Source organism: Narcine bancroftii, chromosome 3, assembly GCF_036971445.1.
Source record: "Narcine bancroftii isolate sNarBan1 chromosome 3, sNarBan1.hap1, whole genome shotgun sequence".
Classification (NCBI taxonomy): domain Eukaryota; kingdom Metazoa; phylum Chordata; class Chondrichthyes; order Torpediniformes; family Narcinidae; genus Narcine; species Narcine bancroftii.
Genome location: NC_091471.1, coordinates 208491600 through 208507400, shown reverse-complemented (window position 1 = coordinate 208507400; position 15801 = coordinate 208491600). Strand labels below are relative to the sequence as shown.

The following is a 15801-nucleotide window of genomic DNA, read 5'->3' as shown; positions in this document are numbered from 1 at the left end:
CAAGATGGCCGATAAACGCAGAGACTGCGCATACTTCGCAAGGGCCAATGATTTTCATCCCAGGTGAAAACCTGCATGGTGGGAAACAACGAGCAACGGCGGGAGCACCGACCAATCTGAGGCCGGCACTGCTTTGACTTCACTCCTGTTCTCAGCAGCAACGAGAGATTATAAGCAGAGCTGCTATAGCAATAAATCAGTCTTCAACTTCTTGTGTGTGTGCGTCTTCTTTCCACACTTCGAGGTAGCAACCACACTACATTGGTGACCCCAGCAGGTCCAACCACCAGTTGGACCCAAAGACGATGGACCAAGCGGCTCTTCATGCAGTTTCGTTGCAGGCTGAGGACTAATTGCACCTCCGACAGATCACCGCTGATGACACACATTACCACTACGTGGTAAGCTCACTCGACCAGGACACGGCAACAAGGGCTGTTGACTTTCTACAGCAGCCTCCAGAGCAAGGCAAATACGATGCCCTCAAGGAGCTATTAACCCGCACCTTCAGGCTCTCATAGTGGAAGCGTGCTGCCCAATTGTTGCATATGGATGGATTGGGGGACAGGGCCACTGCCCAAAGATATCCGACTCTTGTTTGCTAATGAGGACTTCAGCGACCTCAGGAAAGTTCCAACCCAGGTGAACATGCTCTGAAGAACAAAGAAAGAAAATGGCGCTTCAGTGGAGCAAATTGCTAGGCCCCGCACACAGCTGGCAACAAGGCCGCAGCAAACAAAGAGGCAAATGGACCCCCCAACCCAACAGTACTGTTACTATCACCAAAGATGGGGTGCAGGGGCCTATCGATGCCGCCCACCCTGCGAGTTTCACGGAAATGCATAATGGCTGCGGTGGTTGGCCAACGTGACAGCCTCTTCCACGTGTGGGACTCTATTCAGAACCCACTTCCTCATTGATACCAGCGCAGAAATAAGCGTCCTTCCCCCCCCCCCCACCCCACCACCCCCCCCTTTGGTCTCAATACCCAGAATGGCAAGTCAGGTCTGGCACTGAGGGTAGCGAACAGCACCACCATATGAACTTATGATACCCGCACCGTCCCTCTCTGCTTTGGCAGCAACCAGATAATGCAGACATTCACGATTGCTGCTATGGTGCAACTGCTCCTGGGAGCAGACTTCCTGTGATGTCACTGTCAGCTGGTGGGCCTTAAAGGGCAGCATTTGGTATTTGCCAGAACATTTCAAATGATGCCCCTGGGGGAAGCCAAGTTACCTGTCCCCCACCTCGACTCCGTTACTTTGACAAAGCATTTATGCGGATTCTAGCAGAGTTACCTTTGATCGTGGCACCATAATTTTCCTCCATTGAACCGAAGCATGGGGTGAGGCACCACATTCTCACTTATTGCCCCCCACCCCACCCCAGGGCGCACTGCCTTCCCCCCAAGAAGCTCACCCTCGATAAGGAGGAGTTTTTAAAATGAAAGATCTGGGGATAGTATGGTATTCCGACAGCCCCTGGGCCTCCCCCCTGCACATGGTATTGAAGGCATGTGGTGACTGTCACCGCCTCAATGAGACCTCCACACCTGATAGGTACCCCGCGCCCCCATATCTATGACTTTATCGCTAACTTACAAGGGGCACGGGTATTTTCAAAAGTCTACCTCATCAGGAGCTATTACCAGATATTGGTCCTTCATGATGACGACACCAAAACTGCCATCAGTACCCACTTTGGACTTTTGAGTTCCTGAGAATGCCCTTTGGACTTAAGAACGCATTATAGATCTTCCAGAGGCTGATGGATGGGGTGAGCCGGAATCTTCTATTCGCATTCATCTATTTGGATGGCATTCTCATCGCCAGCCAAAATCACATAGAGCACGCAGCCCATCTAAGGTGACTGTGTGCCTGGTTGCAGGAATTTGAACTTAGTGCCAGTTCAGGTTGCAAATTATTAACTTCCTGGGGCATCGAATCAACAGGCACTGAGCGAAACCCCTCCCCGAAAAGGTAGGGGCTGTCGGCACTTCGCCAAGCCCTGCACAGTTAAGGGTTGCAAAAATTCGCCAGTATGCTTAATTTTTTATCACCGATTCATACCAGCAGTGGCCCGCATTATGCGACCCCTTTTCAGACTCATGACGGAGAAAGGTAAAGACATTACCTGGGACAATGAGGCCTCGGAGGTGGTCAAGAAGGCCAAGGATGCACTGGCCAATGGCACCCTTCTGGTACACCCAGGCCAGAGGCGCCAACTGCTCTCACAGTAGACCCTCCAGCACAGCGGTAGGAGGCGTACTGGAGCAATTCATTGAAAGGCAATGGCAGCCCCTGGCCTTCTTTAGCAGGCACCTCCAGCCACCAAAACTCAAATATAGTGCCTTTGAGCGGGAGCTATTGGCACTATACATGACAGTCAGGCACTTCAGGATTTTTTGGAAGGTAGACAATTCAGGGTCTTCAAGGACAATAAACCATTAACCTCTGCCTTCCATAAAATGTCGGACCCCATGGTTGACCAGGAAGCAGCAACACCTCTCATATGTTCTTGAGTTCACCACAGACATTCAACACATCGCAGGTAAGACCAACATGATGACTTATTCACTAAGGCATAGCAGGAAGACACGGAGATCCCGGAATACAAAATGGCAGCTTCCGGGCTCAGGCTAGAAGATGTCACCATCGGGCCAGGTGATCAGACGCTCCTCTGTGATTTCTCCAACGGCAAATCCTGCCCCATCATGCCAGCAGTGATGTAGGTTCAGCTACATCTATATTGATGTTATAGGGCCGCTAATGGTCTCCCATGGGGCAAGATATCTCCTCACATGATTGACCACTCTACAAGGTGACTGCAAGCAGTCCCACTGGCCAACACAACCATTGAGACCTGCGGCAGTGCACTGATTAACACCTGGGTGTCAAGGTTCAGAGTCCCGGAGCATATGACCTCCGATAGAGGTACACAGTTCACTTTGGGCCTCTGGGCGGTACTGGCCACAAGCTGCACCATACCAGGGCCTATCACCCTCAGGCCAATGGATTGATTCTACAGGCACCTAAAGGCAGCCTTGATGGCTCGGCTCAAGGGGCTAAACTGGGCAGGTGAGCCACCCTGGGTCCTCCTGGGGATCTGCCCCACACCGAAAGAAGATTTCAATGCCTCAGCAGCCAAGATGGTGTACGGCATGCCTTTGGTGATACCAGGGGAGTTCTTGCCCACTTCTAAGGATCTGGAGCACACACGTCAAACTCAGGCCTGCGGGCCAAATTTGGCCCGTGATATAATTATATTTGGCCCGCAAAATCATATCAAATATGTATTAGAGCTGGCCCGCTGGCCGCCGTGCCAGTATAGCGCATGCACAGCTAATACTACAAATCCCAGAATGCTTTGCAAATGCGTTGGCGCCGGCCCGTCAGCCTGCTAATCGCCCCCACCTCCTCTCTTTACTTTCATTAGTATCTGCGACCTGTCACCTAACTCACATGTAATAAACCCCTTACGAAAAATGGCCAAACGAAAGACAGAAAACAGGACCTTTCAAGACAGGTGGGAGGCAAACTCTGACCAGAGTTTGATGAACTTGCATCTATGAAGAGATGCCAAGTATCTGGTTTAGACCCAGGTGCATCAGAGTAAATCACAGTGTAGCAAGCTAAGCTTGGATTAATATTTTCTTTGGTTCACTTTGGACTGTTCGTAGTTGAAAGATTGGATTTTCATTGAAGCAAATTGTTATTTTTTTGACTTGTTGGCTTGTGAAAAAAAATACATTTAAAAGGAGCTTAAAGGCTATAGAGAAATATTATTTATTGAATATTTTATTTCTCATTTGTTACTGCTTCTTCTGGAAAGAGTTTAACCAAAACTATTATTAAACATTTATTTTAATAAGAAAAAGTTTAACATTACATATGTTGAAAGAAGAGAAAACATGCAGATGTTGTTGAAAATTTTCAATAAATATTTAGTTTGGTCCACGACTTAGTCCAAGTTTTTAATTTTGGCCATTTGTGAATTTGAGTTTGACGCCCCTGATCTAGAGGATCCAACAGCCTCAGTGACTAATCTGAGGGAAAGACTGGGTACTCTAGCCCCTCTACCGCATGGCTAAGGCAAGTCCTACATTCCCTAAATTTTAGAGACCTGTGAGTACATTTTCATTCTGAAGGGTGCACACTGGACACCTCTGCAATGGCCACATGAGGGGTGGACATGTGAGCTGGTTATCGGTGGTAAGTAAGAAACTTTCACCATCGACCGCCTCAAGCCAGCGTATATGGATATTAGCCAACCAATCTCCACTCAGCCCCTGCGACACAGGTAGGCCACCAAAAGTGGTGACCAACGCTCTGATCACAGGTTTTTTGGGGTGTTGTGTAGCAGCCCACTGACCAGGATGACCTGGTACTCAAGATAGCCGATGAATGCATTGACCGGACAGACCCCACGGGGGCTAATGACCTTCGTCCCAGGTGACCACCTCCACAGCGGGCGCTCCTGTCATCAGCAGTAGGGAGAGAATAAATCAGTCTTTGACTTCCACTTTTTGTGTGTGTGTTATTATTTCCACACTTTGCAGTAGCGCACACGCTACAATGTATATTTTTCTTGAGTATGGCTTACACCACCAATAAGCAGAAATTCTGCATGGCCAACAGGAAAAAGAATCTCAGGGTTGTACGTGATATCATGTATGTATTATGACAATAATACATACAACAATAAACAATACAATAATAAACAACCAACTGAAAAACCTCACAAAGATTAGCGTATACAGAGCCGTTGTCATACCCACACTCCTGTTCGGCTCCAAATCATGGGTCCTCTATCGGCACCACCTACGGCTCCTAGAACGCTTCCACCAGCGTTGTCTCCGCTCCATCCTCAACATCCATTGGAGCGCTTTCATCCCTAACGTCGAAGTACTCGAGATGGCAGAGGTCGACAGCATCGAGTCCACGCTGCTGAAGATCCAACTGCGCTGGGTAGGTCACGTCTCCAGAATGGAGGACCATCGCCTTCCCAAGATCGTGTTATATGGCGAGCTCGCCACTGGCCACCGAGACAGAGGTGCACCAAAGAAGAAGTACAAGGACTGCCCAAAGAGATCTCTTGGTGCCTGCCACATTGACCACCGCCAGTGGGCTGATATCACCTCAAACCGAGCATCTTGGCGCCTCACAGTTCGGCAGGCAGCAACCTCCTTTGAAGATGACCGCAGAGCCCACCTCACTGACAAAAGACAAAGGAGGAAAAACCCAACACCCAACCCCAACCAACCAATTTTCCCTTGCAACCACTGCAACCGTGTCTGCCTGTCCCGCATCGGACTTGTCAGCCACAAACGAGCCTGCAGCTGACGTGGACATTACCCCTCCATAAATCTTCGTCCGCGAAGCCAAGCCAAAGAAAGAAAAAAAGAAAGATTATGACAATAAATTTGAACTTTCTCAGAGTAATGTAGAGGATGAAGATATGGCTGAAATAAGGAGAGGTACAAACATGGAGACACAAAAATAATATGTTTAAGATCAAGTTGCCAATGGATCAACAGTTAATAGAGGTCCGAATAATGAGTCAATGGGACTTGATGCAAGTTAAAATACAGGCGGTAGGATTTTTGTAGAGAGTGGTATTTGGAGGTCCAGCCAGGAGTAAATGTGAGAAGCTAGAGGGGCCCAGCGGTTCAGAGATCATCCATGGATTCAAATAGCCAGCCAACGTTTTGGGTCATGACCATCTGTAGAGACTCTCTACTTACCCACTCTCAATACAAGGTCCCAACACTGACCATTTCCACCCATAGATGCTGCTTGACCCACTGAGTCCATCCAGCTACTCACTTTTTGCTCAAGATTCTAGCATCTACAGTTTTTGTGTTTCTAAGTGTTTTTCAATAATTGAAGACACAAAAGAGATTGCAGATGCTGGAAAATGAAGCAATACAAACTCTGCTGGAAGAACTTAGTGGGTCGAGTAGCTTAAGTGGGAGAAAAAGAACAGTCAACCCTTTATCGGAACTTTGGTATTTTCAGTGTAGAGGCAAAATTTCTATGCCCAGTACAGGATACTAGACAAACTGCCAAACAACACTAAGCCAGTTGTGTTGTAAAAAGAGGAGGCATTCACAAAGCTCTGGAATCAGTCCAATGGTAAATGTATTTAAGTATATAATACAATTGTTCTGATGACAACTTTTATATCAATTCTGCTTAAAAATGCTCTGACCTGATTAATTTTTAAATACATGAATTCTACATACATTTCACAGTGGGATTTCATATTCTTTCACTCACAAGGAGTAATATGCCTGACCATGGTATTACAGGTGAGAGGATCTATCATTCCCACAAAACCCCTTTATCCCAATGTAGTCTTTAGCACTACAGAACAAGAGATTTTATCTGAAACCTGCAATTTTAGTATTAAAATGACACAAATGTCCCACAATCTTTGGAGACAGACACAAATTCCTCTTTTTAAAATCACTACCCAGTTTTCCACTGGAGAGGACATATAATATCTGCAGTTATAAATTCAATTCTCTGACTGCTGCGTGCAATTTGATCAACAAATACTACTACAGTCCTGACTCAAAATTGATGCTCTGCACAGCACAGTTTGGAAATAGTCATCACCGCTTAAATCTCTTCCTTAGGAGAGTCAATCTGTAAAGCAAAGGGCTAATGCAAAGTATGACATGTTAGCCTCCACATAAGGAGGAAGCTGTCTCATAGTTAGGTACATACCCAGCCTCATATTAAGAAACTTAAATAGTTGCACAGAATAGGAGTGTGGGCCAAGGTATGACCATTTTGATTAAAAGGATTTTTATCAACTTGAAAATGTCACATATTGGCACTTTTTCCAGCAATGATACTCTACGCACAGGACAAGTGAGATGGTAGGTTGAGTAAAAAAAAAATCAAACTCTTTCAAAGTGGCAGCTATATAGCAGGTAGAAATGTACGTAATAAGATATTTCTTAAGAACAGAACTATTATGAAATATTGTATTAGGTACTTCTACTGTGGATGAATGAACTGACCGGAGCTCTATGTAATAACAGTGATTTTCAGGTTGTGAATTTTGAGATCCCCCTTATCAAAATGTGCCATTATTACCAACACTGCTGCTTAAACTCTTACCGGACAAAAATATGTATTATCCACAATGTGTTTTGCCACATCATGTTCGGCTGAGATAGACATGATAAACAGCAAAGCATCTCGAGCTTGTTGCCCAATGATTCCTTCTCGATGAATGTAGGGGATTAGCAGTGAGAAAATTAGGAAGTTTGTTGCTCCCTGATCTTCACTAGTATGGAAAAAGAGTTCCAGGATGGAAGGGTCTTTGGCCAGGATGGAACAGAGCTGGTTAAGTAGTAAAACAAGCTCATTCTCCACAAAAGAAGTGGTGGTCCCAGAACATGCACTTAACATCATCATTAAAGGTTTCAGAATTGGCTTGTGGTGCAATAACGGCTGGCGACATTGGGTGACCAACATCTCATACATCTTTATTTGCTCGATTTTCATTTTGTCCGTGAACTCCCTTCGAAGACTCCACAAGAACAGCTTCTCCATGACATTTTCCGTCACCACAAACTCTAGGATGGGACCCATGGCAGTATCTTCAGCTTGCTCCTCAATCAGCAGAAAGATCATGTGCTCAACATAATTCTGGACTGCGCTCGCTTCATCGGGAGGAATAATCCCATATCTTGTGCTAGAGCTCTTCAGTGGGTCATGCTTCTCGAGAATCTTAATCACCTGAAGAGGTAAAATTTGTTTAAATTAATCAAATTTAACAAAGAAGTTGTTCTTTGGACACTCCAAATTACAATGTACAACAGGTTGTTTAAAAACGTTTCCATGGCAAAGTTCACTCACAGGCCACAGATCCACTGGATGATAAAGAGAAGGTCTAAGTTTTGCTTTCACTATCTAAAACTTATGGGAAAGATGGAGGTGCTGCAGTTGGTTCTGTTACATTAACGGACTATTGCAAATTCTGAACGGTTATAGTTTAAAGGCAAGAAGAATCAAAAAGAGGAACTGATGGGCATAAATTGCAGGGGCAAGAGGAAAAATGGAACTAGAAAGATAGCTCCTCTGTTTAACACATCTTTAGATAAACATGATGCATCGCCAGTATATCCATCAAGTTAATGCATTTATTTTTTCAAACAGTTCACAAATGTAAAGAAATGAGTGATTATGTAGTTATTACATTTGGAGTCACGGGCATTGGTGGAAATACTGTCTTCATCTCCATTCTGCTTTTGAAAACTGTAAAGGATTGAAATGGATACATGGTTGGAGTAAAATTAATCATAAAGAAGGTAATGGCTGCATTAACATAAAAGGAATTTGAAGTTAACCAGCGAATTACCACAAGAAAATAAACTCCAACAGGGTCTGACCTACTTTTTAACGCTTTAAATAAATGACAGCCAATGTCTACAGTACATGAATTTGGTGTTTTCCCATGGAACGATATTCTCTTAATGTCACTTCAAGTGCATTAAAATATATATCTACGTTTAAGTAGAATGAGAACATACAATAATTTATTTTGAAACAAGCAAGTGCCATATAAAACAAAAACTGAAGTTGCTGGAAAAAATCAGTGGGTCATGCACCAGATTGAAACAAAAATCAGTATCACATTTGGAGCTGGTTGAGAATTGTCAATCATTAACATGGTTGAGCTTTAAAAAAATAATTGGGATTCGTTCCACTTGGTGGAGGGTGCTGAACTTGATTAATATCTCTGTATTCTCTGAACTTGTTTCTGAATTTCAAGATCATTCAAAATAAACTGTCACAACAGAACCGGTTGATTGTAACACCTTACAATTTAAGTTTTGTTTATATTTTTGGAATCCAGGACAAGCTCAGACCAGCAATCCAAAGAACAAGTTCAACTAATCCAACAGGTTTATATGCAGAATTATGGTAACAAACAATGTAATTAGAAGAAGCAATAATTAAGTAACAAAACTTTTTTTTTAATTAAAATGCAATAAAAATGAAGAAAAGCATACTAAGCTGCAAGAATTATTTATAAAGTTAATGTCATCATTAAAGTGCAAAGAAAATATTTTAATATTTTATTGCCTGTCTGAACACTGACTAAAAGAGTGATTGCAAAATCTGTATTAACATGACATTTTATGCTAAATTGGATTAACCTTTAGTGAGTGATCACAAAATAAATCGTATGACATGTATGATGGTGAATTTAAGTATAAACTACATAACCTAAGGCGAGGCCCCATACACATAGGCATATCTAGGATATGGGAGGTGGGGCAGAGTACAGGGGTGCGCCACTGACCTCACTTTACCCGCCCAATATCCAAGTCCCTAGCCCAATAATCTCAATTCCAGGGCTGCAGTGCTGCACTGCCAAGGCTCACTTGAGCATTCCAGACAGGCATCTCATCAGGCCACTTCGGCACAGGTCAGCACCTTGTTCAATGCAGTTTGAACAGGCAAAATGGCTGTCTTCATCTTCCTTACCACCCCCCACCCCCCCACACAACTGGAATTGCTCTGCATTTCCCTGGCTCTAGCACCTGGCAAAACAGTCCCAGCTGTGAGGGGGATTATGGTTAAGGAAGAAAAAGTGCCATTTTTCCCATTTATCCCGCATTGAGCAGAGCTGCGCCAAATGTTGCGATGCCAGCGTGTTGGCACCAGATGACAGAGATGGGCATGGAACTCTCCATGGCTGCTGGTTCCCTGCTGCCGCCAGCAGCGGCATCAACAGACAAAGCAGGAGGTTGAAATACCTCTTTGCCAGACAAGCTCTGTGCCTCTCCGCCCAGTCCCAAAGCTGCCACAGGATCTAGGCAGCGGGAGAAGATGGGTAACATCAACCAGGATTCCCCCCCCCCCCCACTGCAGAAGTATATGAACAGGAGGCACCTGTCTACTGAAGTCCCCAGTGCACAGGCCAGCAGTCTTTAGATCCCTGCTGCAGAGAAGGTTGCTCGAAGCACATCAACCACTGGGCTTGACACTACCTATGATCAAGAGAGAACCAGAGCTGCCACTATTATCCGAGTGTCTTGGAGAGGTCACCAAGGTTGGCGAGAAATCGCCAGCCAGGTGAGGGCTACAGTGAAGATCCAGGCTTTGTTCTGAGGTTTCCTGATCAGCAAATTATTAGGGAGCAATGGCAAGCACCCAAGGTGGAGGAGAGAGGCAGCTCTAGGGGAATCCAGGGAAGTATCCACAGATGCTGTTGGGGGATAACCCTAGAATGTCCACCTGCACGCAAGAGCGACGTGGGATCTCAGAGCCAGAGGGGTGGGAAGCCGAAGAGTGCAGCTCAAGGCCGAGGGACCAGTATTTGGATCAAGTGCAATGCTTGCTACAACTCCTACAAAGTGACCTACATGTGAAGGCGTCAGTGGCAGATATGCGCTGAGATAGGTACCTTTCAAGAATCATCAAAGCACATCACCAGCCAGAGATTAACAGGGAGATTGGCATTGTCCATAGAATTTTAAAAGAACAGCCTACAAAATACACCAGGTCAGGTGGGGGGTGCTCACAATACGTTGTTTGGGGAGGCAATGCCTGCGAATGCCCCCCTTGCCACTGACCCTTATTGCCAGATTTAACCTCCCAATGGAGTACAACAATTTATTTTCCAAAGAAAATTTGACCCTCATTAATTTTATCTATACTCTTATCATCTGATTTCTGAAAAGAGCAATTGCAAAAGTGGCTGGATAGAAACCCTCCAATAGACAATAGACAATAGAAGCTGGAGTAGGCCCTTCGGCCCGTCGAGCCAGCACCGCCATTTTACAGATTATGGCTGATCACTACCATCAGTACCCCTTTCCAGCCTTATCCCCATAACCCTTAACTCCTTTGCCCACTAGAGTCTTATCTAACTCTCTTTTGAACATAATCAGCGAATCTGCCTCTACCACCCTCTGTGGCAGAGCATTCCACAGATTCACACTTCTCTGGGTAAAAAAATGTTTTCTCATCTCCATCCTAAAGGGCCTACCCTGTATTCTTAAACTATGCCCTCTAGTCCTCGTCTCCCCCATCATTGGGAACAAGTAATCTGACTTCACCCTGTCTATCTCCCTGATAATTTTGTATACCTCAATCATGTCCCCCCTCATCCTTCTAAACTCCATCAGATACAAGTCCAGTTTTTCTAGCCTTTCAGGATATGTCAACCCCGCCATCCCTGGAACTAACCTTGTAAATCTGCGCTACACACCCTCTATAGCTAGTATGTCCTTCCTCAAAATTGGAGACCAGAACTGGACGCAATACTCCAGGTGGGGTCTCACCAGGGCCCTGTACAACTGCAGAAGTTCCTATACTCCAATCCCCTCTTTATGAAAGCCAACATGCCATTTGCCTTCTTCACAGCTTTCTGAACCTGCATGCTAGTCTTCAGTGACCAGTGAACAAGTACTCCCAGATCCATTTGCTCCTCCCCACTCCCTAGCTTGTCTCCATTTAAATAATACTCAGCTTTCCTATTATTGCCCCCAAAATGGATAACCTCACATTTGCTTACATTGAACGTCATCTTCCATTCAGCAGCCCACTCCCCCAACCTGTCCAAGTCCCTCTGCATTTTCCTGACATCCTCCTCACACCGCCACCCAGTTTCGTGTCATCTGCAAATTTGCTCAAGTTATTAATAATCCCCTCATCCAAATCATTTACATAAATTACAAACAACTGAGGACCCAATACCGATCCCTGCGGCACTCCACTCGTCACATCCTGCCATCCTGAAATAGACCCGCTTACCCCAACCCTTTGTTTCTTATTTCTTAACCAATTTCCTATCCATGTCAGCACCTTACCTCCAATACCATGCTCCCTGATCTTGCCCACTAGTCTCCCGTGCGGTACCTTATCAAAGGCCTTCTGGAAGTCCAAATACACCACATCCACTGGCTCTCCCAAGTCCACCCTCTTTGTCACATCCTCGAAAAATTCCAGAAGGTTAGTCAAGCATGACTTACCCTTAAGGAATCCATGCTGACTAGCCCTTATACTATAATTTCTGCCTAAGTGTTCTGCTATTAATCCTTTTATGATAGACTCCAATATCTTCCCCACCACCGACGTCAGGCTGACCGGTCTATAATTTCCCATTTTCTCCCTCCCTCCCTTCTTAAAAATCGGCACCACATCAGCCACTCTCCAATCCTCAGGGACCTCCCCCGAATCTATGGAACTTTGGAAAATGTCGACCAGTGCTTCCACAATTTCCATAGCAACTTCTTTAAGCACCCTGGGATGCAGCCTATCAGGCCCTGGGGATTTATCAGCCCTCAGTCCCAACAATTTACTCACAACCTCCTGTTTCTGGATCCGGATATCCATTAGATCCCCTACTTCCCCAGGAAAGTTCCCCAAGTCTCTTGATACCGCATGACCACTACCCCCTAACTGACCATAACCTATATCCTCCTTGATGAAGACAGTTGCAAAGTATTTGTTAAATTCCTCAGCCATCTCCTCGTTTCCGATAATAATTTCACCCTTTTCCATTTTTAATGGACCAATTTTAGACCGAACCAATTTCTTCCTCTTCACATATTTAAAAAAGCTTTTGCTATCCTCCATTATATTATTTGCTAATTTCCTCTCATACTTCATTTTCCCCTCTCTTATGACTTTCTTAGTTACCCTCTGATGCTCTTTGAAGGTTTCCCAATCCTCTAACTTCCCACTCTGCTTCGCTATCCTATACTTACTCACTTTGGATTTGATATTACACTTGATTTCATTAGTTAGCCACGGCTGCCATTTGCATCTCCTAGAGCCTTTCCTCCAATTTGGAATAAATTTGTCCTGAAACCTGTGAAAGTTGTCCAAAAATACCTGCCATTTTTCCCCAGTTGTCCTCCCAGCTAGTGTATCTTTCCATTTTATTTTGGCTAGCTCCTCGGATAGGGTTCAGAGTATCCTGGGGGGGGAAGGTGAACGGCCAGAAGTCCTGATACACGTGGGTACGAATGACGTGGATAAGATGAAGGAGGAGAACCTGAAGAGGGACTACCGTGAGCTCGGAAGGAGGTTAAGAAGCAGAACCTCCAGGATTGTAATCTCAGGGCTGCTACCTGTGCTGTACATGGGTGGGGGAAAAAATAATAAAATCAGGAGGTTAAATGTGTGGCTTGAGGAATGGTGCAGAGTGCAGGGATTCAGGTTCATTGACCATTGGGATTTCTTCTGGGAAAGACAAGACCTCTACAGGAGGGATGGTTTACACCTGAATGCAATGGGGGCCAATATACTGGCAGTTAGGTTTAAAGACCCCAACAATGAAGACGCTGTTTACATCCGGTACCGCACGGATGGCAGTCTCTTCAATCTGAGGCGCCTGCAAGCTCACACCAAGACACAAGAGAAACTTGTCCGTGAACTACTCTTTGCAGATGATGCCGCTTTAGTTGCCCATTCAGAGCCAGCTCTTCAGCGCTTGACGTCCTGCTTTGCGGAAACTGCCAAAATGTTTGGCCTGGAAGTCAGCCTGAAGAAAACTGAGGTCCTCCATCAGCCAGCTCCCCACCATGACTACCAGCCCCCCCACATCTCCATCGGGCACACAAAACTCAAAACGGTCAACCAGTTTACCTATCTCGGCTGCACCATTTCATCAGATGCAAGGATCGACAATGAGATAGACAACAGACTCGCCAAGGCAAATACCGCCTTTGGAAGACTACACAAAAGAGTCTGGAAAAACAACCAACTGAAAAACCTCACAAAGATAAGCGTATACAGAGCCGTTGTCATACCCACACTCCTGTTCGGCTCCGAATCATGGGTCCTCTACCGGCACCACCTACGGCTCCTAGAACGCTTCCACCAGCGTTGTCTCCGCTCCATCCTCAACATCCATTGGAGCGCTCACACCCCTAACGTCGAGGTACTCGAGATGGCAGAGGTCGACAGCATCGAGACCACGCTGCTGAAGATCCAGCTGCGCTGGATGGGTCACGTCTCCAGAATGGAGGACCATCGCCTTCCCAAGATCGTATTATATGGCGAGCTCTCCACTGGCCACCGTGACAGAGGTGCACCAAAGAAAAGGTACAAGGACTGCCTAAAGAAATCTCTTGGTGCCTGCCACATTGACCACCGCCAGTGGGCTGATAACGCCTCAAACCGTGCATCTTGGCGCCTCACAGTTTGGCGGGCAGCAGCCTCCTTTGAAGAAGACCGCAGAGCCCACCTCACTGACAAAAGGCAAAGGAGGAAAAACCCAACACCCAACCCCAACCAACCAATTTTCCCTTGCAACCGCTGCAATCGTGTCTGCCTGTCCCGCATCGGACTGGTCAGCCACAAACGAGCCTGCAGCTGACGTGGACTTTTTACCCCCTCCATAAATCTTCGTCCGCGAAGCCAAGCCAAAGTAAAGGTTTAAAAATGCTGTCAGATTTGATTTAAACTAATTTGGCAGGGGGAAGGGAACAGGACTGATAGGGAAGCAGATAGGAGAGTGAATATAGGGGTGTTTCCATTAGACGGTGAAACAATAAGGAAAAAGGGAAATAAAAAGAATAGGAGAGTAGGGGCAAGTGCATCGAGAACAAAGGTGGAGGGAGAAAGGAGATATGGTATCAAGGTATGGTGTATGAATGCACGGAGTGTAAGGAATAAAATGGATGAGCTTGAGGCACAAATGGCAATGGGAGGTTATGATATTGTCGGAGTAACGGAGACATGGCTGCGGGAAGGGCAGGATTGGGAAATAAATGTTCCAGGGTACACGTCCTATAGAAAAGACAGAAAGTTAGGAAGAGGAGGTGGGGTAGCTCTGTTGGTAAGAAATGAAATTCAGGCGTTTGAAAGGAAAGACATTGAAACAGGTGGGGTAGAGTCTGTTTGGATAGAATTAGAAATTGTAAAGGCATGAGGACCATAATGGGGGTCATTTACAGGCCTCCGAAAAGTAGCTTAGATATCAGTAGAAGTATAAATCAGGAATTAAGAGTGGCATGTCAAAGTGGTAGCAATACAGTAGTTATGGGGGACTTTAACATGAAGGTGGACTGGGATAATCAAGCTGATAGATTCAAATAAAACGAGAAGTGTGAAAGTTGTAGGGCTGGGGAATATTAGTAATAAAATTTAGCTCACATTCTATGACAATGTTTGCCATTCCTCAATCAGACTGTCAGAACTTTACCACTAACACTGGAGATTTATAAAGAAACAGCAAAGGGTTTAATTTGGAGGGTATTTTTGTGTGTGTTTTTTTTTCCAAAAGTGGGGGGGAGGGGGTGCCAATTTCAGGGTGCCACTTTACCTAGATACACCACTGACCATATATTTGTCAAATTTCCTCCAATATATTTGCCTTTCTGTTTCTTAAATCTGCATCGTCATCGAAAAGTCATTGAATAAATCAGCAGGCCTCAATCATCAATGAATATCTCTGCATACTCCGATATTCACATGTTTCTGAGTAACTGATGTAAAGTTAATGGAATTTGGTACAATGAACCCTACAACAAAAACACATTGCATTTATATAACTCCTTTGAAAGTGCCCCAAGATGCTACATAGTGAGAATATTGAACTAAATTTTACACTAAGTCATGCAAGGGAATATTAAGTCAAGTGACAAAATCTTGGGCAAAGAAACAAATTTTTATGGAGTATGTTCGAGCAGGGAAAAGAGGTAGAGGTAAGGAATTTCTGGACATAATTTCAGAGTTTGGGCCTTGGCAGTTGAAAGCACAACTGCCAGTAGTGAAATTGTCAAATTTGGAGAAGAAATGTAGGAATTAAATGAACACA

At 45.1% G+C, this 15801-nt stretch overlaps 1 protein-coding gene across 4 annotated transcripts in view; it reads right to left on the bottom strand.

Annotated features, from left to right (window-relative positions):
- The window catches only part of fhip1aa (FHF complex subunit HOOK interacting protein 1Aa), a 192913-nt gene that overhangs the window by 88069 nt on the left and 89043 nt on the right, over positions 1 to 15801 (bottom strand). For all 4 annotated transcript variants that reach the window (XM_069926449.1, XM_069926451.1, XM_069926448.1 and 1 more), the window contains exon 3: positions 7134 to 7757. In XM_069926449.1, the coding sequence (XP_069782550.1) occupies positions 7134 to 7757 (624 nt within the window). The remainder of the gene's footprint in view (positions 1 to 7133; positions 7758 to 15801) is intronic.